This window comes from Panthera pardus, unplaced genomic scaffold (genome assembly GCF_024362965.1).
Source record: "Panthera pardus isolate Hobbes unplaced genomic scaffold, ASM2436296v1 HiC_scaffold_15, whole genome shotgun sequence".
NCBI lineage: Eukaryota > Metazoa > Chordata > Mammalia > Carnivora > Felidae > Panthera > Panthera pardus.
The window spans coordinates 48,082,037-48,106,958 of NW_026526710.1; the positions used below are offsets into that span (position 1 = coordinate 48,082,037).

At 35.0% G+C, this 24,922-nt stretch overlaps 1 protein-coding gene across 5 annotated transcripts in view; it reads right to left on the reverse strand.

Moving 5' to 3' along the window:
• The window catches only part of TRAPPC8 (trafficking protein particle complex subunit 8), an 82,138-nt gene that overhangs the window by 52,335 nt on the left and 4,881 nt on the right, over window positions 1-24,922 (reverse strand). For 3 of the 5 annotated variants that reach the window (XM_053902531.1, XM_053902529.1, XM_053902532.1), the window contains exons 2-10: window positions 20,965-21,159; window positions 16,894-16,983; window positions 15,211-15,385; window positions 12,527-12,680; window positions 9,920-10,013; window positions 8,358-8,617; window positions 7,890-8,005; window positions 7,046-7,196; window positions 2,241-2,341 (exon numbers count right to left, since the gene is read on the reverse strand). In XM_053902531.1, coding sequence (XP_053758506.1) covers window positions 2,241-2,341; window positions 7,046-7,196; window positions 7,890-8,005; window positions 8,358-8,617; window positions 9,920-10,013; window positions 12,527-12,680; window positions 15,211-15,385; window positions 16,894-16,983; window positions 20,965-21,159 — 1,336 coding nt within the window. The remainder of the gene's footprint in view (window positions 1-2,240; window positions 2,342-7,045; window positions 7,197-7,889; window positions 8,006-8,357; window positions 8,618-9,919; window positions 10,014-12,526; window positions 12,681-15,210; window positions 15,386-16,893; window positions 16,984-20,964; window positions 21,160-24,922) is intronic. The other 2 variants (XM_053902534.1, XM_053902530.1) reach the window with 1 other exon arrangement.

The window sequence follows — 24,922 nt, forward strand, 5'->3', positions numbered from 1 at the left end:
AGACATGAACATTTCTCCAAAGAAGACATCCAGATGGCCAAAAGACACATGAAAAGATGCTCAACATCACTCATCACCAGGGAAATGCAAATCAAAATCGCAATGAGATATCTCCTCACACCTGTCAGAATAGCCAAAATTTTGAATTTTTAACAAAAATATCTACATTTTTTAAATAAATAATTTTTTAAAAAATCATTTGGTTCAGGCATTGGAAGTGCTACGAACTCAAGTATTTCCATGACACAATCCCTAACTAAAAAAGGAAAGTGGTATAAAACAGGTAATGGACACCTGGGTGGCTTAGTCAGTTAAGCATCCAGCTCTTGATTTCAGCTCACATCATGATCTCAGTCATAGATAACCAACAGGGAATACTTGATATTTACTATGATTTGGGGAGAGAAAGGGAATGGATGGCATCATAAAAGAATATTTAAGAAAATCTTTTAAGGATAAACAGGATCTCATCAGTTAAAAGGTGAAGCATGGTATTCTAAGAGGAGAGCATTGTAAAAGTAATATTGCATTTCCTGTACTTTAAGAAAATTTATTTACATTTTAATATTTCTGAGATCAGGGAGCTTCTTAAAATGCACATGTATAATGAATGTAGTGTTTCTCATTTATCCCAAAATATATATTAAATTGATGATAAATCTTATCAATTATGATAACTTAAAATGAAGATTATAAAGTAAATTTTTTGCAAAACAATAAGTGTAGACTTAGAAAAAGATGATAGTCTATTGCAAACAGGAGGACAAAATTGGATTGCCAGACATATCTGGCTATCTGAGTCACTAGGTATTATGCCTTCTCTTTTGCATCATTCCATGTGCCTCTCACCGAAAGCTATGTACCTTGTGAAAACAAGAAAATCTTCTCAGAGAAAGAATATTCAAACTTCTTGAAAGTTTTTTACTACTCTAGTTTCTATGACACCTCACTCTCCTAGTTCTTCTACCTTCTGAACCTCACCTTTTCACAATCCTTCAATGTGTCCTCCTTCACACAGGGCATATCTCCTGCCAAACTCTCCAAACATATACATATATATGTTTTTTTGTTTTTTTTTTTTAAATATAGTTTCGAACAGACTGTAAAAGGTAAGAGGTGGGATCCAAAATTGGCTCCACCACTTATTAGCTGCGGCCCTAGAGCAAGTTAAACTCTAAGTTTCATTCTTCTAATCTATAAGTGAGGATAATGATAGTAACCACCATTTCACAGATTTGTTGTAAAGATTCAATGAGCATGTAAATTACTTTGGCATAGTGGCAAATGCTGGGCACACACAAAAAAGTTAATGCTTATTAGTGCTGTTAAAACACTAAAAAACACACTGCTATTACTAATCCTTAAACAACATTATAAGAGACAAGACTGCCTCTTTATCTGTCTTCCAACCCATTCATTCTACATAGAACAGTCAGATCAATCTTCCTGAAAAATCACTTTTATTATGTCAAGGTTCTATGTGAATATTCAGGAACTCTCCATTGCTAATACATAAATCTTAACTACAGCTTAAGAATAACAATAATAAGTGAGAGTGAAGGCCCCCCCACACCAATGTCTCTCAAAACACCTTTTCATGTACACCTTCTAACCTAGCCAAGGCTCCATTTCCTTTCACCAGTGATGTTCAACCAAAACATTATTCCTGCCAATCACAATTCCTGAAATATATTCATGGCTGTCAAATCCCCACTACCTTTCTTCTAGATTCATTCTTTAAAAATACTACGAAACCTCCTCTGAACACTTTCTGCACCGGTTCATAGTCTCCTTACAGGTGGTGAGTTCTAACTACTATAGAGTTCCAAGAGAACTCATTATGTGTGAAGAAAACACTTCTCATTTTCTTCCCTGGACTACTATTTAATTCTCTGTGTTCTGCCTATTTAACAAGAAAAATTCAAAATGGCTAACCCCTGGCTTAACAATAGTTTAGGTTAGAGCTATCCTCACAATAAAATCATCCAATGTAACATATAACCCCAATTTTACATGTAACAAATTCTTAACCACAAATCCAAACAAAAGAGGAAAATAAGGGATGTAAGAAAACACGGACTTTTAAAAAAATCACCTCATCTTATCTGAGTATACTGAGTTGATTTGGGAGCTTGTTTAAGTTTAAAGCCTGAAAAACAAAGAACCATTTACATCTAATAATGATGTAAGTGTTAAATTTACCTCTAAATGGACAGAACATAAACATTCTAGTCACCTACTTGCAGATATCCCTGTATGTCTGGATTGCTGTATCCATGTAATGCGCAGGGTATGGCCTAGGCGCTCCTGGCTGAAGGAAAGCTGACACTGCTGCCATTTCCTAAAGAAAAAGATATTTATACTATTTCAAAAAGAGGAATATTCTTATAGTTTAGCATTTGGAAACCTAAAAATTGGACTGAAGTTTGCTGGGGCTTTTTATGTAGGATATAGAAATTTCATGGGTTAATGCAGGCTTGAAAAATATATTTATATGCTTTTTGTTTTTCAATTCTACAGTCAAATACCAAAGTCTGTCATTCAGAATTTAAATGAGATTTTCAAGAAGACCTGAGAAGCATTTTGAATTATGGTGTATATATACAACTACCAAGTACACCTAGCTTAAGATTCTGCTACCACTTCCTCTCTGTTTTTCCCTATTCCTCAATGAGGAAACAGACCAATGATAAGACCATATAAAGCAAGACAAAATAAAGCACGTCTCTTTCTAATTACTGGCATCAGAACAGGCGAAGAGAGCTCTCAACAACTTGAACTATATATATTTTCAGCTATTTACACACTCTAATGTATATCCTATACCATACAAAAGGCACAAAGACCTTATTTCTTAGACTTAAATTACTGTCAGTTTTCTAGATCTTTGTATTTCATTTTTAAAAGCCAATCTATTGTCAATGTGTATGCTTTCAGTTAATAATGCAAAAAATATACAATAGTCCTAATGAATTTAGAAATGATGATCCAAATATGGGTTTTGGCTTTCTTAGTAAAATATCCTATGTCCTTTTATAGACCAAGTTTTAATAAAAACTAAAAATAAATGAAACCTTCATAAATTGGGAAGGAAAACTGTTAATGCCAACACTTTTAGGATGAACATATGTATTTATCTGCAACTTTTAAAATAGAAAAAAATACAAATAATTACCTAAAAATCAGAGAATAACTAAAACCTTTAACGTGACAGACTATAGGTTTCATGACAATATAAAATGTATCTGTTTCAGAATGTCTTTCCATCCTCAGTACCCAGCAGTGTTTGCTCCAAAATTTACTGAAAAGCTGAATGAAAATACATTATATCCAGGGGCACCTGGGTGGCTCAGTCAATTAGGTTAAGTGTCTGACTCTTGATTTTAGCTCAGGTCATGATCTCGGTTTGTGAGTTTGAGCCCCACGTAGGGCTTTGCACTGACAGTGCAGAGCCTGCTTGGGATTCTCCCTCTTCTTTCTCTGCCCCTCCCCTGTTCTCTCTCTTTCTCTGTCTCTCTCTCTGTCTCTCTCTCTCTCCCTCCCTCTCTCTAAATATAAATAAACTTAAAGAAAAAGCATTATACCCATGTGACAAAGTATACTACAGCTCTGAAACATGGTTTCTTAACTACTTTATATTTTAACTAATGTAATGAATACACATATGCTTCTATATTATACAAAAAAGCAAATATGCATTGAACATATGGTATAATACTATATTGTACAAAATACCTATTTACTACATACAAACAATATATATTACATATATTAAAGGGTACTAAGAAAAAATCCTGTGAGAAAAATATGCCCCCAAATTCTAAGTTATTTTCTAATTCTGCAAGTATTAAATCAATATACATTCAAACAAAACCGACATAATTTTTACAGATCTGGTGAGAACATTCAGAATGATCACCCCCAGCTATTATATCAAACCATTAAATCATTTCTTATAGTCATCAATAACAGATCAATACTTTTTACAAAAATTTTCATCAAGAACCACAGTGATCTACTTACCCTTCAGTTAGTTAAGGTAGTTATATAACTGAACTACAAAAAAACAGTATTAAGAATTCCTATTACTGGTTTTGCTATGATACTTAATTTTAAAGATAGCATAACTAAATACCTTCTACAATTTTCAGCTAAAAAGGCAAGCAATATAGTCTGTTCTACTACAACATATTTTGACCTTATCAATTAGCTAAATATGTGAATGGTAAATAGGAAAGTGGTATCAACACAAATAAAATTTGTATTCATTTATAAACAATTTTTCTTGGGCAAGGGGATCAAAAATAGCAAATATAAAATTATAACCTTCAGCACGAAAGGAGCAAGCCCTAAGCTCAGCTGTTGCACAAGCAGGAGCTCCCTTTATCTGTATTTTACAGAAAACGAATGCCTGAGTTTTGGTGCTCACTGACTCTCTCTCTAGAGAAGTACATGCCCAGTGTAAATGCACAGTTCTTGGCTCAAGACAGCTTCACTTCCCTCCACGCTCCCCATCATGGCACCATAACGGATTAGGAGCTCTTCTTCTCCCAGCCAGTACTGATATACTGGTTTTGTGTGTGTGTGTTTTTTAATGCCTTTAAGTAACTTCTAGGCATGATGGAGCAGCCTCACTAGATTACATATATCATCTCTCAAGGTATAAATTTTGTGTTCTTATTTGTACTTTGTTTTCAAAGATACATACATAGGTTTTGAGAAGACTTCCCGACCCTATTTTTCTCCATGGCCTATTATTTTTAGGACAGTTTTATAGACAAGGATTTTCAGGTATACATATATTATGTTATAGCAGATATACCTTTATTTTCCATTGCTAAACTGTTTTTTCTCATATAGTTGCTATTAATACCACCACCTAAATGGCTTAAATACAGTATTTATCAGATTATAGATAAAAATGAAAAAGCTTACACACCATAAAACCACTGACATTTTTTTGCCATACCTTTATAAAGACCTACCTAAATACAAGCAATGCATTAGCAAGTACATAATGTAAAATTTTATCAATTCATAAATATGTTATATTTATGAAATAACATTATTTATTATTTCATATCCATATAGTCGTCATTTTAGATGACTATAATAAAAGATTACAGAATGTCTGGCCAAGGACAATTCATGTAAGTTTTCAAACACTTCAATTTATAAAGATAGCATATTTTAAGTTCCTGAACAAGGTTTTCAAAAGTTAGATGTTTTTCATTAAAAATATTACAGGAAGGGGCACCTGGGTGGATCAGTCAATTAAGCATCTGACTCATGATTTTGGCTCAGGTCATGATCTCACAGTTCATGGAATTGAGCCTGCACTGTCAGCACAGAGCCTGGTTGGAATTCTCTCTCTCTCTCTCTCTCTCTCTCTCTCTCTCTCTCTCTCAAAATAAATAAATATTTTTTTCGCTCTCTCAGAAATAAAGAAACTTTAAAATTTTTTTTTTTTTTTTTTTTTTTTTTTTTTAAAAAGGGGTGCCTGGGTGGCTCCATCGGTTAAGCGTCCGACTTTGGCTCAGGTCATGATCTCGCAGTTTGCTAATTCGAGCCCTGCGTCAGGCTCTGTGCTGACAGCTCAGAGCCTGGAGCCTGCTTTGGATTCTGTGTCTCCCTCTCTCTGCTCCTCTCCCGCTCATGCTTGCACTCTCTCTCTCTCTCTCTCTCAGAAATAAAGAAACTTAAAAAAAAATGTTTTTTTTAACATTACAAGGGCACCTGGGTAGCTCAGTCGGTTTAGCATCCAACTTCACTCAGGTCATGATCTCAGAGTTCATGAGTTTGAGCCCCACATCAGGCTCTCTGCTGTCAATGCAGAGCCCGCTGCAGATCCTCTGTCCCTCTCTCTCTCTGCACCTCTCTGCTCATGCTCTCTCTCTCAAAAGTAAACATTTAAAATTACAGAAGTGAAAAGGAAAAGTAATATAATTTTGCAATTTTAGCTTTACATTTTTAACTTGCCTATTTTAGTTTTATACACACATAATATTAAAATAAATGCAAAATAAGTGGCAATTTCTAACAAGCACCTACATGATAATTCCCAATGAAATATTTATTCTCATACTTTTTTGTTCTTCGCACTTTGTTTACAAGCTTACATACTTTTAAAGTGATTATGTAGAATGCAACAGTGCTGATTTTACTCTTTTCTACACACAGAAAGCAAATTACGCATATACATACGACAACTTTAAAAGAACATGAAAATGTTATAAGGCAACAAGTATATTAAATTCTCTCTGGGGATGCCTGGGTGGCTCAGTCAGTTAAGCGTCCGACTCTGGGTTTCGGCTCAGGTCATGATCTCGCAATTTGTGGGTCTGAGCCCCGCATCTGGTTCTGCACTGACAGCCTGCTTGGGATTCTCTCTCTCTCTGCCCCTCCCCTGCTCATGCTCACTCTCTCTCCCTTTCAAAATAAATCTCTGACACACCAAGGTTTACATATCAATTATAAAAACTAACATAGCTGATGCTTACTGACAGCTTATAACATACAAGGCAGTGTGCTAGGCACATCACATGCCCTTATACCTCTTCATCCAACCCTATGCCGTAAGGGTTCACACTATACAGGCGAAAAAACTGAGGCTTAGAGATGTTCAATACATGCCTAAGATGACAGTTTGTCTCACACCAAAGTACATGTTCTTAACCAATGTATAGTCGTACATCAGAAAAAAACATTTAAGCAATTTTAAAATATTTTTCAGTAGATCTAAAAGCATCTGCTAAAAAAAATTTACTCAATATAATAACAGAAACTCAAATTAAATTTTGAAAGCATGCACAAAAATTAGGTACTAGACAAAGCTAAGACATCAACCATTATATCTGACCACGTTTAAACCAGTTTGAGGAAAATCCATCAATTCAGCATAAACTAATTCAAAACCCATAAAGCATTATGTCCTCTTTGAGTACAACTTTATCTCTAGGTTTTTTGTTTTCCATTTCATAAAGAGAGATTTCTAAATCATTTATGACAGTAGAAATAAGAAATTGTAATATTACAGAATACCAACCAATGCACCAGCTGCATAAAGCATTGCTTGATCATTAAGAAAATCTTTCTTTGCAGTATGATAGCAACTATAAGCCAAATCATAATGCTGCACCAAAAAGCATAAGTCAGCCATTTTTCGGATTTGAAGCTCTGGTGCTTCCGGCGGATACCTATAAATATAAAATGAATTAAGAAAGGAATTTGTAATTTATAACCCCTGAACCATCAAATATTATAAAATGTCTAACAAGCTAGACAACTGAGTCTAAAATATTAGGAAAACTAATCTGATTCAACAAGAATTCTGTCTCCAGTGGGAGACTGTCATTTCTCAAAGACATTTGGAAGCATTTATATTTATATAATTTATAGCCCTATACTGAGAACTTCTCAACAAGAGGCAAGAAATTTTTCCATGGTCAAATTATGAGGCAAATGGTCAATTCTAGGTAACTCACTATACATACAACCACAAAAAACATAAAAACCCAAAATGAACTTTATTTTCCCTTGAAACAAAATTTTCTAGATATATGCCATGGCTCAGAACCACTAGACCACAATATTTTATTTAGATGAGTTATTAATGAATATTTGTTCTAATTCCATCTTTTTACAAATAGGGAAAGAAACCCAAAGTAAGGGACTTTCTCCATTGTTATTTATTTTTAGATACCCAATTCCCTAATGGTTTAAAAACATTTTTTAATATAATTAACTTATAGTCACTGTTCTTATCTACTGAAGTTTTAACCAATATGAAACTAAAAAACTAAGGAGATCATTTTTTGCAGGACATCACACAGTCACACACCAATCAGAGTTAAACAGAGGAAAAACAAAAACAATAATATTTTACTCACAGCAATCCAGATGTATTTTTCAGCTCATTAATGCTTTTTTCTGGAACTTTACTGCCACTAAACCATTTTTTAGTTGCAGAAAATAGAGATCGACTTAAACCTTTTCTTGATATTAGCTACCAAAAAAAAGAGTATACGTTACAAATATGAGATTTAGTATTTTACTTTTATATACAATATATTCTAAATAACTAAAAAGCTTTAACAGTGAGCAAATATTCATTTTAACAACACTGATTTAAAGAAAATTGTCCAATATGCTGGCAAAATTGCTAATGTAAATAAGTATCTTCTAGGATTTAAGAGAATTTCATCACTGACAGTGATGCCAATAAATACTGGCATTAGTCTATCTTAAAAAAAAAAACAAAACAACTTCAAGTACTTTAAATAACTTATACTACTATATTCCCAAATTTACTCTTTACTGAAAATTTAAAAGTACTAATCCGAACAATTAAATCTTACCTGATCATTTAATTGCCGAATTGTTTTCTCTATATGTGGCAAAAGGCCCCGAAAAGTGAACTCTTGTATAAACTGTCGAATTCTATCATGATCAGTAAGGGTTAAACATGCACCATGAATAATTCCAGTATTTGCTTTCTTTGTTTCATGTAATGATGAAGCAGATTTTACATGATCTGGGCCATCAATGCTGTTAGAAGCGTCACTGGATGAATCCAACTGAAGTGGGTGAGCTCTAAAGTTATTTGGTAAGCCATCTACTGAAAAACAGATCTTTCTTTTACTTTCAGAATGCAACAGAAAATTGTGATATTACTACCATACTGCTAAAGAAAAAAAAAAAGAATGTTGGAACCCTTCATCTTTCTGTATATCTCAGAAGTCTAAGATACAATAACATTAACATTTTCCCTCCTAAAACTACAGGACTTGAGTTAATATTTGTTACATGTAATAGCAATTTAAAGATTTTAAATAGGGGAGCCTGGGTGGCCCAGTCAGTTAAGCATCCAATTCTTCATTTCGACTCAGGGCATGATCTCAGGGTTTGGACAGCACAGAGCCTGCTTGGGATTCTCTCCCACCTCTCTCTCTGCGCCTCCCTCTCCCCACCCCTGGCTGGCATGTGAATGCATATGCTCTTTCTCTCAAACTTAAAAAAAATTAGATTCATATAAATAAATGAAGAAAATTACAGTGTTAAAATAATATAACGAATAAATTTAAATAACACAACTAAGCAATAACAAAAATTTTAACAAAACAATTTTAGAGGGACGCCTGGGTAGCTCAGTCTGTCGAGCATCTGACTTCGGCTCAGGTCATAATCTCAAGATTTGTAAGTTTGAGTCCCGTGTCAAGCTCTGTGCAGACAGCTCAGAGCCTAGAGCCTACTTTGGATTCTGTGTCTCCCTCTCTCTCCACCCTCCTCTGCTCGTGCACTCTCTCTCTCAAAATTAAACATTAAAAAATTTTAAAAAACATTTGTAGAACTATCACCATCAAAAACTGTAATTTAGGGGCGCCTGGGTGGCTCAGTCAGTTAAGCGCCTGACTTCAGCTCAGGTCATGATCTCGCAGTCCGTGAGTTCAAGCCCCACATCAAGCTCTGTGCTGACCGCTCAGAGCCTGGAGCCTGTTTCAGATTCTGTGTCTCCCTCTCACTCTGACCCTCCCCCATTCATGCTCTGTCTCTCTCTGTCTCAAAAATAAATAAAAGTTAAAAAAAAAAAAATTAAAAGAAAACAACTGTAATTTAAAATACAGAAATAAAGCTCTCAAAATCATGTCAACTTTGGGAATAATTAATGCTGCACACAGTATCTTTCCCCTTGCCTCCTAAAAAATTTTTAAAAGAAATAGTATATATTACTCTCGGTAAACAAATTTTTAAATGTCAAAAAACGTCAAACTCAAATGACTCAAAAAACTCTTCAAAGGAGAAGCCCATTTTATTTTTATTATGAAAATTTCCCCCATCTTTTATCTATGAAGATTAGCATGCTTTGACAACAGTGCAGATTTTCAACTAAAAGAGAAACTTAGAGAAAGTATATCAAGACCTTTGACTTCGTTATCTAATCCATCCAATGAAAGCAAGTTACTATCAGAATTCTTATTTGAAGTTATAGTACAAGGGCCATCTTCATATGATTCCTATCAAAATAAAATAAAAAAAGCATTAGCGGTTAGTTAATTAATCATGTTTAAGATATCACCAAATCCATCAACAACTGTGGTTTTTCTGCTGACTATAAGCCTCATTTATTTGTTTTAGCAAGACACTTTCTTTTTAGTCCTCCAAATTCTTAATTTCTTTCATATATTTTACCATTCTAATCCACATCTACTATATTCCTAAACGCCCTTTCACGTTCAATCTACTATCCTAATTCTTCTGAATTCAAATGATCTCTACCTCAGTTTACCTGTTTATATGTAATAAGTACATGAATACCTGCAGAGTTGTCTGAAGTAAGAAATAAATGCCAAGAGAGAAGGACTACTAGAGTCAGGCAGGGGAAAATAAGAGGATGGTATGAAATTTCCTGGGTTATGGACATGTGTTAACAGGTTGGAGTAAATTCTGAATATATCACAGTGCATTAGAAATATATCCAATGCAGTGTTTATTTGTACAAAGGCTCTGGTTTCTCAGTCACAAAACAAACTTAAAAATACCCAGACTACTCTGCGAGAGCAATAATTTGAGGTATTATTCTGAGTGTCATGCTTTGAGGGAAATTACAAACTAGTACTTTATAAGATAAAAGCGATCAGGACAAGAAACTGCCACTCAAGAAAGAGTTGAAAAAAGTGGTTATATTTAGCCTGGTAAATACAGAAGGGGACACAAAAACTATCCTTCTATATTTTGAAAGGTGACTTAATGAAAAACTGGTCCCAAAGGACCAAGGAGTATAAGCTAAGGGACATAATTTTTGGTTGATCCTCCAGCTGTTCAGACATGAAGAGAGTACTAGATGAGGTTATTCACAGGTAAAGGAAATTAAAATAGATTAGGGGTTAGGTTTGATAAGCTTTAAAACTATCCTCCAGGAGTGCCTGGATGACTCAATCTGTTAAGCGTCCGACTACTGATTTTGGTTCAGGTCAAAATCTCACAGTCATGGGATTGAGCCCTGCATCAGGCTCCATGTAGAACCTGCTTGAGAGTGTCTCTCTCTCTCTCTCTTGCTCTCTGCCCCTCTCCCCTGCTTGCTCTCTCAAAATAAAAAATAAAAACAATAATAAAAAATAAAAAAGCTATCCTCCAATCCTGGCTATCTAGCTATAGAATTTCTGATACCTCTGTCTTCTTTAAAAGTTCTCAAACTGGTCAATTTGACTTATGTTTCCCTTCCTTAGAATGATTGGACTCTAAATTCCATTTTTGGGGGGCACCTGGGTGGCTCACTTAGTTAAACATCTGACTCTTAATTTCAGCTCAGGTCATGATGTCACAGTTTGTAAGATTCAGCCCCACATCGGGCTCAGCACTGACAGTATGGAGCCTGCTTGGGATTCTCTCTCTCCCTCTCTCTCTCACTGCCCGTCCCCTGCTTGCTCACACACCCTTTCTCAAATAAACACTAAAAATAATAATAAATTCCATTTTTCAATATTGCCCCTATTCTGAGTGTGGCCCTGAAAGACCATTTTTTTTAATAAAACTCCTTCATATGCAACTGGTTTTTCTTTTTTCTCACTTTTTCCCAGCATTTTCTTAAAGTGAGTAAATATCAGTATAACACTATATTTGGACCAAAAATTCCATATATTAGATAGAAAAATAAGGCAAACAGATTATTAAACAATATTTATATTAAGACATCAAAAATTACAAACTTTATAATTGTTATTTTAAAAAGAATATCACAGAGTACCCAATGTAATTCAAATGTACAGAACACAACTATATTTTCATTTACTTACAAAATCCCCCTTCTACACACACACACAGAAAAGTCAACTCCTGATTATCTGAACTAAACATGGGAACTTCACATTTGACTACTACCAAGTGGCATACAATTCTATCTTAGAAGTTCAACAGACCATGAAACCTTATACCTACCCACTTCAACTAATAGGCAATTAACATTAGACTAGGACTCTAGATTAAGAAAGGAGAAAATTAGGAAGAAATAACACTTCCTGAAAATTCAGAAGGAAAGGAAATCAAAGGAAAGTTAGGGAAAAAAGCCCACCCACCTAAAAAGTATGAGCTCCAAAAGGTGGCCATAAGAACAGCATGTTGAAAATGAAGGAAGGCAACCCCAGAGCATGTGGATAATAAAGAATTGACTGTAAGCATTCATAAGGAATTATATGTACAAGTAAAAACTTCTATTCTCTACATGTCTAGCCAATCTCATTCAATTCTTATGTAATTCACTTTTCATTTTTTTAAGAAAAGATCAATTAATACGGATATTATATACCTGAATGGAATACATATAAGGGATTATGTGTTAGTTAAAAACAGTTTTAAACCACTGAATTAAGAGCTCACATGTTGATAGATCAGAACTAGCTAGATTCCACAAAATAAATAAACAATTCTACTAGTTAAATGAAGACTTAAAAAATTCTACAATGATGCCATTATGTCATAAAACTGAAATACAGCTTTTGTGGTTTGCTTCATGGTTGTTTTTTACATATACCTGGTTTTGAATACTATTTTTCTGAAGATACTGACTCCAAGGATCTGGTATCTGTTCATCTGATGCTCGATTAGATGTTCGAGAATTAATTTTAAGTAAATAGCAACCCTGAGTTCCATATTTCTGTTTCATTTCTTCATAAATTGATTCAGCTCTAAAATAAAAAATGGAAAAAAAGTTTGTAGTAAATGGAGAGCATACCTTAGGCAATAACAGATATTAAAATAATGCAAAAATAATTCCCAAAAAAGGCAGAACAGAAAATCAGATATAAAATAGTAAAAAAATTAAAACAAAGATCATGATCCTAACTGAAATTTAGCTAGCTTGGATATCACCTTAAAGCAGAGTTAACAAAATGTGCTTCAACGGTCAAAGAGACCATTCTGGTGGTCAAACTAGTTGAACTACAGTAAACAAAACCAGCAGACCACCTCCAAGCCTTCCATTTACTCATGTGCACTGTAAATTTCCAAAGAATGGCTTCAAACTTCTAGATCAAGAACTCTTTCAACTGTAAGTACCAGGCTTTAGGGAAGAAGATTTTGGAAATTCCATCTGAGAAAACAAACATTTATCAAAAAACGTAAGCGCCGAAACAGAAAAGTATAGCACCCCAAAACTTACAAAACATCTTTCACTGCTACAGTTTATCCTTCCCTTAGCTGTCTTCAAAGGGACACAGTTCAAAGACAGAAAAGGAAAGAAAACTCAAGAAGAGCAGCTGACTTATTTATTACATGAAATCAACCCTTTTTTCTTGCAAAATTTATAATAGCTGAATCCATGAGTTACATCTTAGATGCAATAAAAAGTAGTTTTATTGCCATAGTTTAAGTTAACTAAGCTATGCTAGCTGGTAGGTGAAAAAATAATTCAAGTGATAACACAGCCTAGGAAGCAAACAGCATATTCTAATGAAAACTGAAATTTTAGTACATAGGGCTAACCTAATTTAAATGGTATCTTTTTAAGTCAATCAGCCATCTGGGGGGGTGGGGGGGGGAACAAAAAATTTTGTATTATATATAAATGCAAGATAATACTATACAAGTAACATGCCTGCCAGACTACCAAATCATATTTACACACTATAAAATTAAGGCTGGATTAATAAAAGTTATAAATGTATACAAGCAGATATAAGTATATGTATGTGTATATACACTCAAGTACAATAAAATAAACTGCTCACTTTACCAGTGATACTGCTAAAGATATGAACCACTGATCTAATACCTGAATTACCACTTAAATATCCTAGTTACAACCCTTCAATATGAAGGATACATATCATATTCTATAGATAGAAACTAATTTTAATAGCCAGTTCAAATTATTTCTATTTACATAGTATACTTCATCCACAGGCTACAGACTGTTTATGATTTCAAAAAAAATCCTAAATATTAATTATTCCTCAGAAAAGTTCTTTGGTTATAAAGGAAAATTTATGGGGTGCCTAGCTAGTTCAGTCAGTGGAGCATACGACTCTTGACATTGGGGTTGTAAGTTCAAGCCCCAAGTTGGGTGTAGAGACTACTTAAAAATAAAATCTTTCAAATAAATTAATTAAAATAATAAATACATAAAAGGAAAATTTATTTAAAAGATAATGATATGTGCTCAAAACAATGGCAAGAAATGATTATTTGTATATCCTAAATGGCACTGATTTATCAGACTGACAATTTTAAACAAAAAATTAATTTGATCCACATCCCAAATCAAAAGTCAAAATAAACTCCAAAATCATAAAAATAAAATTGCTTTTTATGTTATCTTATTTTTTAAGAACTTACTATATTTTTAAAGATAAGTTAATCATTTGTTCCAAAGATAAAAGGACTATGGCAAATCACTAATAATGAATATTAAAGGACATGTAAGAAATGTCTGGGGACACCTGGGTGGCTCAGTCACTAAGCATCTGACTTCAGCTCAAGTCATGATCTCATAGTTTCTGAGTTCAAGTCCCGCTTTGGGTGAGCTCGAGCACCACTTCAGGTGAGCATAAGGGGAGCACAAAACCCTGCTTCAAGGTGAGTTCGAGCCCCAAGTGAGGCCCGCTTCTCTCTCTCTCTGCCCTTCGCTCACGCTGTGCCCATTCTCAGAAGGAAAGACAGAAAGACAGACAGAAAGGAAGGAAGGAAGGAAGGAAGGAAGGAAGACAGAAAGAGAGAATGAAAGAAAGAAAGAAAGAAAGAAAGAAAGAAAGAAAGAAAGAAAGAGGAGAAGAGTAGAGAAAATAAAGAAATGTCTGCATGTTTTTGAGACTATGAAAACATCAAGGCTAAAAATACAAAGTGACAATAGGGTAAAGAGTGGAAACAGAAATGCCCTTAAAAAAAGTCAAGAAGTGAAAAGTTAAAAGGAAAACTGAGAAAAGAAAAAAAAATGAGAAAGTAAGAAATAACAGCTAAGACCTACAAGTGTAAAATGGCAGGCACTTTGGTACAAAGATTGTAGTAACAGATATATATTGAAAGCAAAGTTTGGATAAGCATATGAAATCAAACATAAAATAACTTAGCTGTTGAACATAACAAAGATATAGTTAAATGTTTTATTAGTATTTTTACTTTCTTAGATAAAAAAATACATCTAAAATTTAAATAAAACATGCAAACTAATATCTAATCATATAACAGGGAAACATTTTTAGTTAAAAAAATAAAGCTTACCTCTGTTCATCTCCTGCACTTACATCATGTAAAAGTACATAATATTTAAGTGTATTTGGTATAAACCACTTGGGGTAGGAATAGTCACTGTTGTGCTGAATTCGATGCTGTTCTTGTGATAACTTTGAAAACTGTTCCACAGGTTCAGCTTCACTAGATGATGCTACCAACATACCTTGTAAACCATATTAAGGTAATTATCACTTATCACTAAATGATACATATTATCCTATTAAAATAAACTTTGAGGAAATTTTCTAAGCTAAAAAATCTGATTTCATAGATTTTCACTGCAAACACAAAATAATTTCTCCAGCATTTCCAAATAACTCAAGGTTTTAAATCTCAAATACTTTTTTGACAATGGCTTTTAGGTCATTTACATACATAAGGAAATCCATGAACATAAAAATGGACAATATCAAAGTTACACATCAACACAATGAACAATTCTGCTGAATCTTGCTCCTCTCCATTCCATCTCACTGCGGCTTCATACTCTATCCTACCTCTTAACTTTCTCTGCAACCTCATTAAGAAAACTAAAAAGTCATAAGCATCAAAAGAGGTTAACAGCTATAAAACAGGTTACTAAAATAATGGAAATCTGCTTTTATATATGAGATCTTGCATAAGAAACTAATCTTGAGGCAATTAGCAAAAGCAGTTAACAATGACAGTTCACATTTACTCTTTGGTTCAGAAACTTACTAAACATGAAATATTTGAGCTGGAGAAAAAAGAAAAACAGTAAGTAAGCCATCAGTATTCTTACTCTGTAATAAAAATTAATTTATTAAAACCAGTCTTGTCTAGGATGTCATTTAACAAAAACAACAGTTACAAAAACTTGAAGCATCATCAATGAAAAATAATTTTTCTATTCTCCCATGTCCTCTCAAAAAATTTGCCTTCATAGGGGACACCTGGGTAGCTCAGTTGGTTAAGGGTCTGACTTCAGCTCAGGTCATGACCTCGCAGTCTGTGACTTTGAGCCCCGCGTTGGGCTCTGTGCTGACAGCACAGAGCTTGGAGCCTGCTTCAGATTCTGTGTCTCCCTCTCTCTCTCTGCCCTTCTCCCGCTTGCACTCTCTTTCTCAGAAATATACATTAAAAAAAAAATTAAAAATTTGCCTTCATAGAACTATTTCTGAGATTACTAATTTCCAAAACATTTGATTTTAAGAAAACACAAAGGTCAGGGGGCGCCCAGGTGGCTCAGTCAGTTAAGTGTCCGACTTCGGCTCAGGTCATGACCTCATGATTTGTGAGTTCAAGCCCTGTATCAGGCTCTGTGCTGACAGCTCAGAGCCTGGAGCCTGCTTTGGATTCTGTGTCTCCCCCTCTCTCTGCCCCTCCCACATTCATGCTCTCTCTATCTCTCAATAATAAATAAACGTTAAAAAATTTAAAAAAAAAAAAAAGGAAAGGAAAGAAAACACAAAGGTCAGGCACCCGGGTGGCTCAGTCGGCTAAGTATCTAACTCTTGATTTCAGTTTGGGTCAAGATCTCACCGTCATTAGATCAAGCCCTGCTTCGGGCTCTGCACTAAGGGAGGAACCTGCTTAAGATTCTCTCCCTCCTTCTCCCTCTGTCCCTTCCCTACTTGTGTACTAGTGCGCTCTCTGTCAAAAAATAAAAATAAATTAAAGAAAAAAGAAAACACAAAGGTCAAAGGATACATGCTAAATAGTGGTTCAGAAATTCATGATCTGATGCTGGCATCGACTGAAGAAAGGTCTCTCTGTAAGACTCAAACCATGGAGTGGTAGCTAAAATAAACAAGATATACAACAGTTAAAATTCCTCAACAGAATCAATTTACAACAAAAAAAATGTCAAGTCCATACTCCTAAAAGGTGTGAAATAAGCATTTTTCACTTGTACTTAAAGATATAAACAAGCATTTTCTACCTCTGCTTTAAAATTAGTGTCTGTGCCATACACACAAATATATTCAAATATAGGAATATACATTTGCAAAAATAAAACTGACTTATTCCTAAACCTACACAATGATCCACAACCTACTTACCTATTAATCCTTTAAATATTACCTACATGAGTAAAAAGATTCTGAAACTAAAGTTTTGTGCTCCTCTCCTCTTCATAAACATCATTTCAAAACAATGGTTTCTTAACCAACAGTGATTTTGACCTCCAGGAAATATTTGGCAATGTCTGGAGATACTTTGGGTTGTCACAGTAGGGATGGGGTTGTGTGCTACTGACTTCTAGGCAAATACGTCCAGAACAGTGCAAAACATCCTACAATGAACAGAAGACAGCTCCCCACAAAAAAGAATTATGTGGCTCAGAATGTCAATAGTGGTAAGGTTGACAAGATCTACTTTATAATTTGATTACTTGAGTATGACAATAACAAAACTTCTTTAAATGAAATTTCAAAGTATATTTACCTTGTAATCAAATATAAGGAGGTGTGTTTTCACATTTTTATAAATGTATATAATGTAATTCTTAAAATGTCAAACCTCTCTTGCTCCATGCTAAGCATTTTACAACTATTCTTTATTTGTTTTTAAACTAACTTACAGTTAAGTCATTAGACAGGTCATTTCACAAGGTTTAAACAGATTATATAAATCACAGTTTTACTAAAGGACATTCTATTCCTAGCTATTTATGCCGACTACCAAACCTTTCACCTCAATCACTGAAAAACCTAATATACTTTGTTCACATTATAATACTACATTAACCAACTGGAAGGTAAAGGGGAAAAAAAACCATTCAATCTTGGCCAAATAGTAGTATCTAACCTGGTGCCATATATAAATATATAAAATTTTAATTCCAACAAATACCTTATGAGAATAACCCATATATTGTTTAGGAGGGCTATCAATGTAACAATTTCATGTTCATTGCTATATGAGAGGAAAAGCTTTCTTAGAAATATCATAATCTATATGAAAAGTGACAAAAATTGGAGAATAAATGACAATACTAGCCAATGTTATAACCCATTTTCTTTCTAACCAACCAATAACCTATATCTTCCCCCCAAATCAGTCAAAATCAGTCTAGCTAGAAAATTAATATGTATTTTCACTCAGCACCAAGGACAAGAAAATAAAAGATAATGAAAATTTGGTTAAATAGGAAGGAATCTTCACAGACTTGGGGAAATGATGTTCTCTATCTACCAAACTACTTTAATAGACTGTTAAAAAACAAACAGTCATAAAACAGCCCCCCCCCCCCCCCCATTTTACAGATAGTCAGACATCAGACTTGAGCATCTTTCTCTGGAGAAATGAAATGGCCCCAAATAAAAGAACCATAAGTACTGGGCAAATCTAAAGCCTATTCACAGCCTCACCACCCAGTACAGAAGTCCACTAGATAACAAGAGTTTATTATGCCCAGCGGGGCTTTTAATTCTCAGTTTGAAATAGAAAATAATGCCACGGGCTCAGCAGATATGTGAGAAAAGTTTCCAATGTGAAAAAGTGACCAAAACAAACTGAAAAAAGTAATACAAATGAGAGGAAAACACAGGATAAAAGAAAACTTAAATACTAAAAGAAGCCAACAACAATTTATTAATTTCCTGAATTAAAATACCACATGACACAAGAACTGCCCAGTACAAATAGGAAAACAAAGAGAGCAAGGCAAAGTTTCAAAAAAAAAAAAAAAAAAAAAACCACATACACACACAATAAACATTAAAATTTCAACGGAAGGTTAGGAAAATAAAGCCAGAGATAAAGATATCACCCAGAAAGTAAAACAAAAAGACACAGAGCTGTAAATGAACAATATTTATAAAAAAAGGAAAGAACACTAAAGGAGCAACTGAGAAGTTCTACATCCAATTAACAAGTAGTTCCAGAAAGAACAGGGAAAAACAATGAGGAAGAAATTAACCAAGAAACAGTATAAAAAAATTTGTCAAGTTTAAGAGTATGTATGCCCAGGGCACCTGGGTGGCTCAGTCAGTTGGGCGGCCAACTTCGGCTCAGGTCATGATCTCACTGCTGGTTCGAGCCCCGCCTGCATAGGGCTGCGCTGACAGCTGACAGCCTGGACCCTGCTTCGGATTCTGTGTCTCCCTCTCTCTCTCCACCCCTCCCCTGCTCATGCTCTGTTTCTGTTTCTCTCTCTCTCTCTCAAAAATAATAAATCATTAAAAAAAAATTTTTTTAATAAAAGAGTATGTATGCCCAAATTATCAAAAGGGGCTGCTGATACGAGTGAAAAAAAAAAAGTTAAATTAGGCCCAAAATGAAACTTCAAAACAGAGATAAAGAGGCTCTAAAAGCTTCTGAAGGCTGGAGGGAATGAGGGGATAGGTATCCTAATGTCATCCAGCTTCTTTACAGCAATACCAGAAACTGAAAGTGGAATAAATCTGAAGGAAATTATTTCTAACAATATATATAGCCAAACTATCAAATATAAAAGCTAAAAGCATTTTCAGACATTAATTGGCTCAAAAACTTTACCTTCCAAGTGACCTTTCTCAGGAAGCTACTGGAGATGTCCTTCACCAAATTAAGAAAATATACCAAAAAAGATAAAACTGAGAGTCTACAGAGAAGAGAAAGGAAGGAAATCCCCAGGCTGACAGCTGTGGAACAGACCTTGAAAAGTAACTAGTCCAACGTGCAGCAGAACAGTGTTTTGCAACTTTTATTTTGTAATCTCCCCTATGAGCCTTTTAGACATTTCTAATTAGTCTTCACAGATACATACATGTACCGTGCACCTATTTATGTACCATGGTCCTTTGGAGAGTCACAAACCATTGTAATATCTAGGATTTTTGCACCACTGAGAACCAAATTTTCTCCCCCACTGACAGATGATATCATTCCTCACTAAGAATGCAGAGAGAAAACTTCAGGAAGGAGATCCTGATAAACAGATTATCTGATAAATTAATGTCAATCATGAAATCTTATCAAGAGGCTATTGGAAGTTTAAAAGACTAGGAAGAGATACAAAGAACTCTAAGCAAGTTTGCTTTTTAAAAAGGCAATTGGGGGAGCGCCTCCTAGGTGGCTCAGTTATGCATCCAACTTCGGCTCAGGTCATGATCTTGCAGTCTGTGAGTTCGAGCCCCGCGTTGGGCTCTTTGCTGACAGCTCAGAGCCTGGAGCCTGCTTCGGATTCTGTGTCTCCCTCTCTCTCTGCTCCTCCCCGCTCATGCTCTGTCTCTCTCTCTCAAAAATAAAATAAACATTAAAAACAATCTTTTTAATAAAAAATTAAAAAATAAGCTCTTACAAAAAATTAAATATTTACTCATATATTAGAAAAATGTCTTCAACTTAACACCAAGCAGGATAAAAAGTAAAATAAACTTAATTCTTTTTATTTTAGTATCACTTATGTCACAAAAGAATATATTGCTTTTTATCTACTGCTAGTTCTTTCACTCTAGATTTATCATGCATAAGTTTTAGGCATTACTTTAAGTACTGGAAAGAAAATAAAGAGCCAAAGTTCCTGTCCTCATGGAGCCTTCTATTAACTTTACAATTAGAACTATAAAAACATTTTCATTATAAAAAAATAAAATGAAATGATGTAATTCATAGTTGGCTGCCTACTTGACTATAATCTCTGTAAAAGCAAGGATTGGTTTTTTACAATACTGTATTCCCAGGCTCTAGCACCCAGTAGGCATTTAAATATTGAATGATTTCCAAGATACAGAATTACTTTTTCTAACAAAAGAAAATTTCATTTAAATAGTAGTAATAAAACTTACTACATACCACTGATGTTGAGGTCATAATCTCCTGCTGTAATCACATTAGCTACTAATCCTTCCGCAGGCTGACTGCCAGAAACAACATCATTCAAAAGCTTCCGAATGGCTCCGGGTTGAGGTGGTTGGGTGATAATGTTGCTTACTGCTATCTTCAGATTTTTGATTATGTGAAGTTGATTATTAGGATCTCTCATATGTACTTTAAAAAAAAAAAGGAAAAAAACTTGAAATTAATCCTACACAATAACAATCCAACAATAAACAATTGGGTTAATAGTTTACAAAAAGAATGCACAAATCAAAAACCAGGAATTCCAAGTGGAAGTCTTCCAGAAGTACAACACAACTGACTTACTTATATACCAAGAGGGCTAGGTAGAGTCTAACCTTCTCCCTCAATGCTACTACTCACAACTTTGCTATTTGTAGGTCCTTTCCTTCCCCCTATTTTCTGGAGTTGCCAGGAACCAATCCCCATCTATATCAAATCCCTAATTCTCACTCACCCTAAGGGCAATCCCCAGGCAGTGTGACCTGTGAGATCTGTAGTAGCAATGCTGAAAATAGTAAAGGGGAAGAAAGGGGAATTAAGTGCTGCATGTGGGTTTCCTCTGCTTCTCCTAGTATACTGCCTGCATTCTCAGCCCTATTCTACCATCACAAAACTCAGTGCCCACCCCGGAGAAAGATGTTGATAGTAGTAAGGCTATGTTCTGGAACATAAGGTATATGAAAACTCTGTATTCTCTGCTCAACTTCACTATGAACCTAAAAAAGAAAGTCTGCTCTAAAAAAGAAAGTCTACTTTAAAAAAAAAAAACAAGAAGAAAATGCCCAGATCCCTTCCCCCACCCCAAAACCCTGACTCCACCCTGCTATAGGCCTTGCCAAGGCGACAGGATTTATAACCAGTGTTTCAGAACTTTAGGTCAGGGGATAGGTTTGCAGGGGACTGTAACAAGACGGTGTCCACAGTGCACAGCAGGAAATGTGAACATATTCTTTTCACATAAATATAATCAAAGAAGATCATTAGTTTCCATAACAGTATTAAAAGCAGTCCATTATATTAAGGACTCAACTTTTATTTTTATTTTTTTTTTAATTTTTTTTTAACGTTTATTTATTTTTGAGACAGAGAGAGACAGAGTATGAACGGGGGAGGGTCAGAGAGAGAGGGAGACACAGAATCTGAAACAGGCTCCAGGCTCTGAGCCATCAGCACAGATGCCCGACGCGGGGCTTGAACTCATGAACCGCGAGATCATGACCTGAGCTGAAGTCAGACGCTTAACCGACTGGGCCACCCAGGCGCCCCTGGACTCAACTTTTAAAGTCAGACTTTACTTTAAATCCTAGCCCACCACATGTTATCCTAAAAACTTTTCAACTTTTCTATGCTTCAATTTCCTCATCTATAACATGTAATTAATGCCTTCTTCAAAGGGTTACTTTAAGAATTTAGATGAGATATCGTTAGATGAGACAATTAAGTGAAAAGCACTGAGCACCAAACCTGACATATACATAACTATATAGTTAGGTGCTTAAGAAAAAATGAAAGCAGCAGGTATCACACACATTCAAGTACAGCATGGATCATCATTTTTAAATAAGAGGCAAATTGGAAAACTGGCTTTGGATACCTACCCATTAAAAAAAAAAAAAACAAACACTTTTTTTCCTCAGAGGAGAATCTTTACATCAAACTTTTTTTTTAAGTTTACTTATTTATTTTGAGAGTGTGTGTGTGTGTGTGTGTGTGTGAGAGAGAGAGAGCAGGAAAAGGGCAGAGACAGGGAGACAGAGAATCCCAAGCAGGTTCCGCACTGTTAGCATGGAGCCAGACGTGGGACTCAAACCCACCAACCGTGAGATCATGATCTGAGCCAAAATCAAGATTCAGACACTTCACTGACTGAGCCTCTATATGAAGCCCATATTTTAGAATAAAGTTACATCAAATGTCTTCCTAAAATTTCCTATGTGTCCTCTCTGTTGACTTCTCAAGTTTTAATTAACAAACATAAGACGATAATCTTTTAAAAATACTATATATGGCATAAATATGTACACTTGTATTATAAAAATAAATATATGTATAGAAAGTATACATGCAGGGGCACCTGGGTGGCTCAGTCAGTTAAGCGCTCGACTTTGGCTCAGGTCACGATCTTGCGGTTCATGAGTTCGAGACCCACGTCAGGCTCTATGCTAACACCTCAAAGCCTGAAGCCTGCTTTGGAATCTGTCTCCCTCTCTCTCTCCCCCTCCCCTGCTCACGCTCTGTCTCTCTAGCTCTCTCAAAAATAAACATTAAAAAAATTAAAATAAAAAAAATTTTTAATTAAAAAAAAAGAAAGTATACATATAAGTTCCATTATGACTGGCTATGATTAAAAAAGGAAGAAAGGAAAGGGAAACTCAAATGTATAATATTTGATTTCTTTTTAAAGAAAAGGAAGAAATACAATGTAAATGTAATAAGATTAATATTAGTTGGTTCTGGGTAGTGGGAAGCTTAGTAGGAAATTCTCTGAATTCTTCAATAATTGTTTGTTTTCTAATTTAAATAAACACACACAAGCCTTTTTCCCTAATTAAATTTCCCAGCTGGTCTAACTATGAAATAGAGAAAATGAAAAGCATGAAAATACTATGCTGCATTTCTGATATCTTTTAGAAAATACTGTACAAGTATTCTCCCTAAAGTTGGTCTCTAATTGTCAAAAAACATAAAAGTGTCTCTCAAAATTTTAAACTGGCTAATTACTGTTAGTATCAACACAAAAAAGTGTCAACACAAAAAAGACATTCTAGGGTCGCCTGACTGGCTTAGTCTGTAAAGCACATGACTCCTGGTCTCAGAGGTCATGAGTTTAAGCCACACGTTTGGGGTAGAGGTTACTTTAAAAAAATAAAATAAAATAAATAAAGACATTCTAGTTTTGCCCATATTCAGAATGAGTTTATCATTTATTAGGTAATCCTACTAATACATCCAGAAATGAGTTAACAGATGTGACAGCCAGCCTCTGAAACAGTCTCCAATAATCCTGTATTTTGAGTTATGCACACACTTGTGTAATCCCTTCCCACCCAGGGTTGTTATATGTGCCCAACAGAACACAGCAAAAGCAAGAGTACATCACTTCTGAAATAAGGTTATGAAAGAGTACAGGGTCTATCTTGGGTTCACTTTCATCACTCCCTCTTAGCGAAACTAACTGCCGTGCCATGGGGATACTCAAGGAGCCTATGGAAAAGCCTACACTGCACACAACAGAGATCTCAGGAAAACATCTAGTGAGGAAGTGAGACTTGCCAACAACCACATGAGTGAGCTTGGAAGCAGATCCTCCAGCCCTGATGACTACGGTCTAGGCTGACAGTACCACTGCAACCTCAAGAGAGACCCTGTCCAAGAGAGACCCTGGGACAGAACTACCCAGCTGAGCTACTCCCAGATTCCTGACAAACTGAGAGACAAGATAATGCTTTTGTCCCCCCTAAAGTGCTTAATTTTGGAGTAATTTGTTATGCAACAACAGAGAAGTAAAACACTGGAATATCCCAAAACTAACCTAATAAAGAGGAAGATAAGAGCTAAGAACGATTTAAAAAAATACTCTGAAAAAACTCACACAGTTCTAAAGCTTGGCCTCATTAAGAGTATATCACAAAAGGTGACATCATAATCACATGACATCTCAATTTCAAAATGAATTCAGCTCTACCATTGTCTTACTTTTACAAGTTACCATATAAATATAATTTTTTTGTTGTTTTATATAAGTAACCTCTACCCCCAACATGGGGCTCGAACTCACGACCCAGAGATGAAGACTTGCATGCTTTTCCAACTGAACCAGCCAGGTAGCCTCATAAATATAATTTCTTGAATATTGTATTATGAAGTAAAATTTCCCAGTATGTGCAGGTCCACAGACTACTGTTTTCTC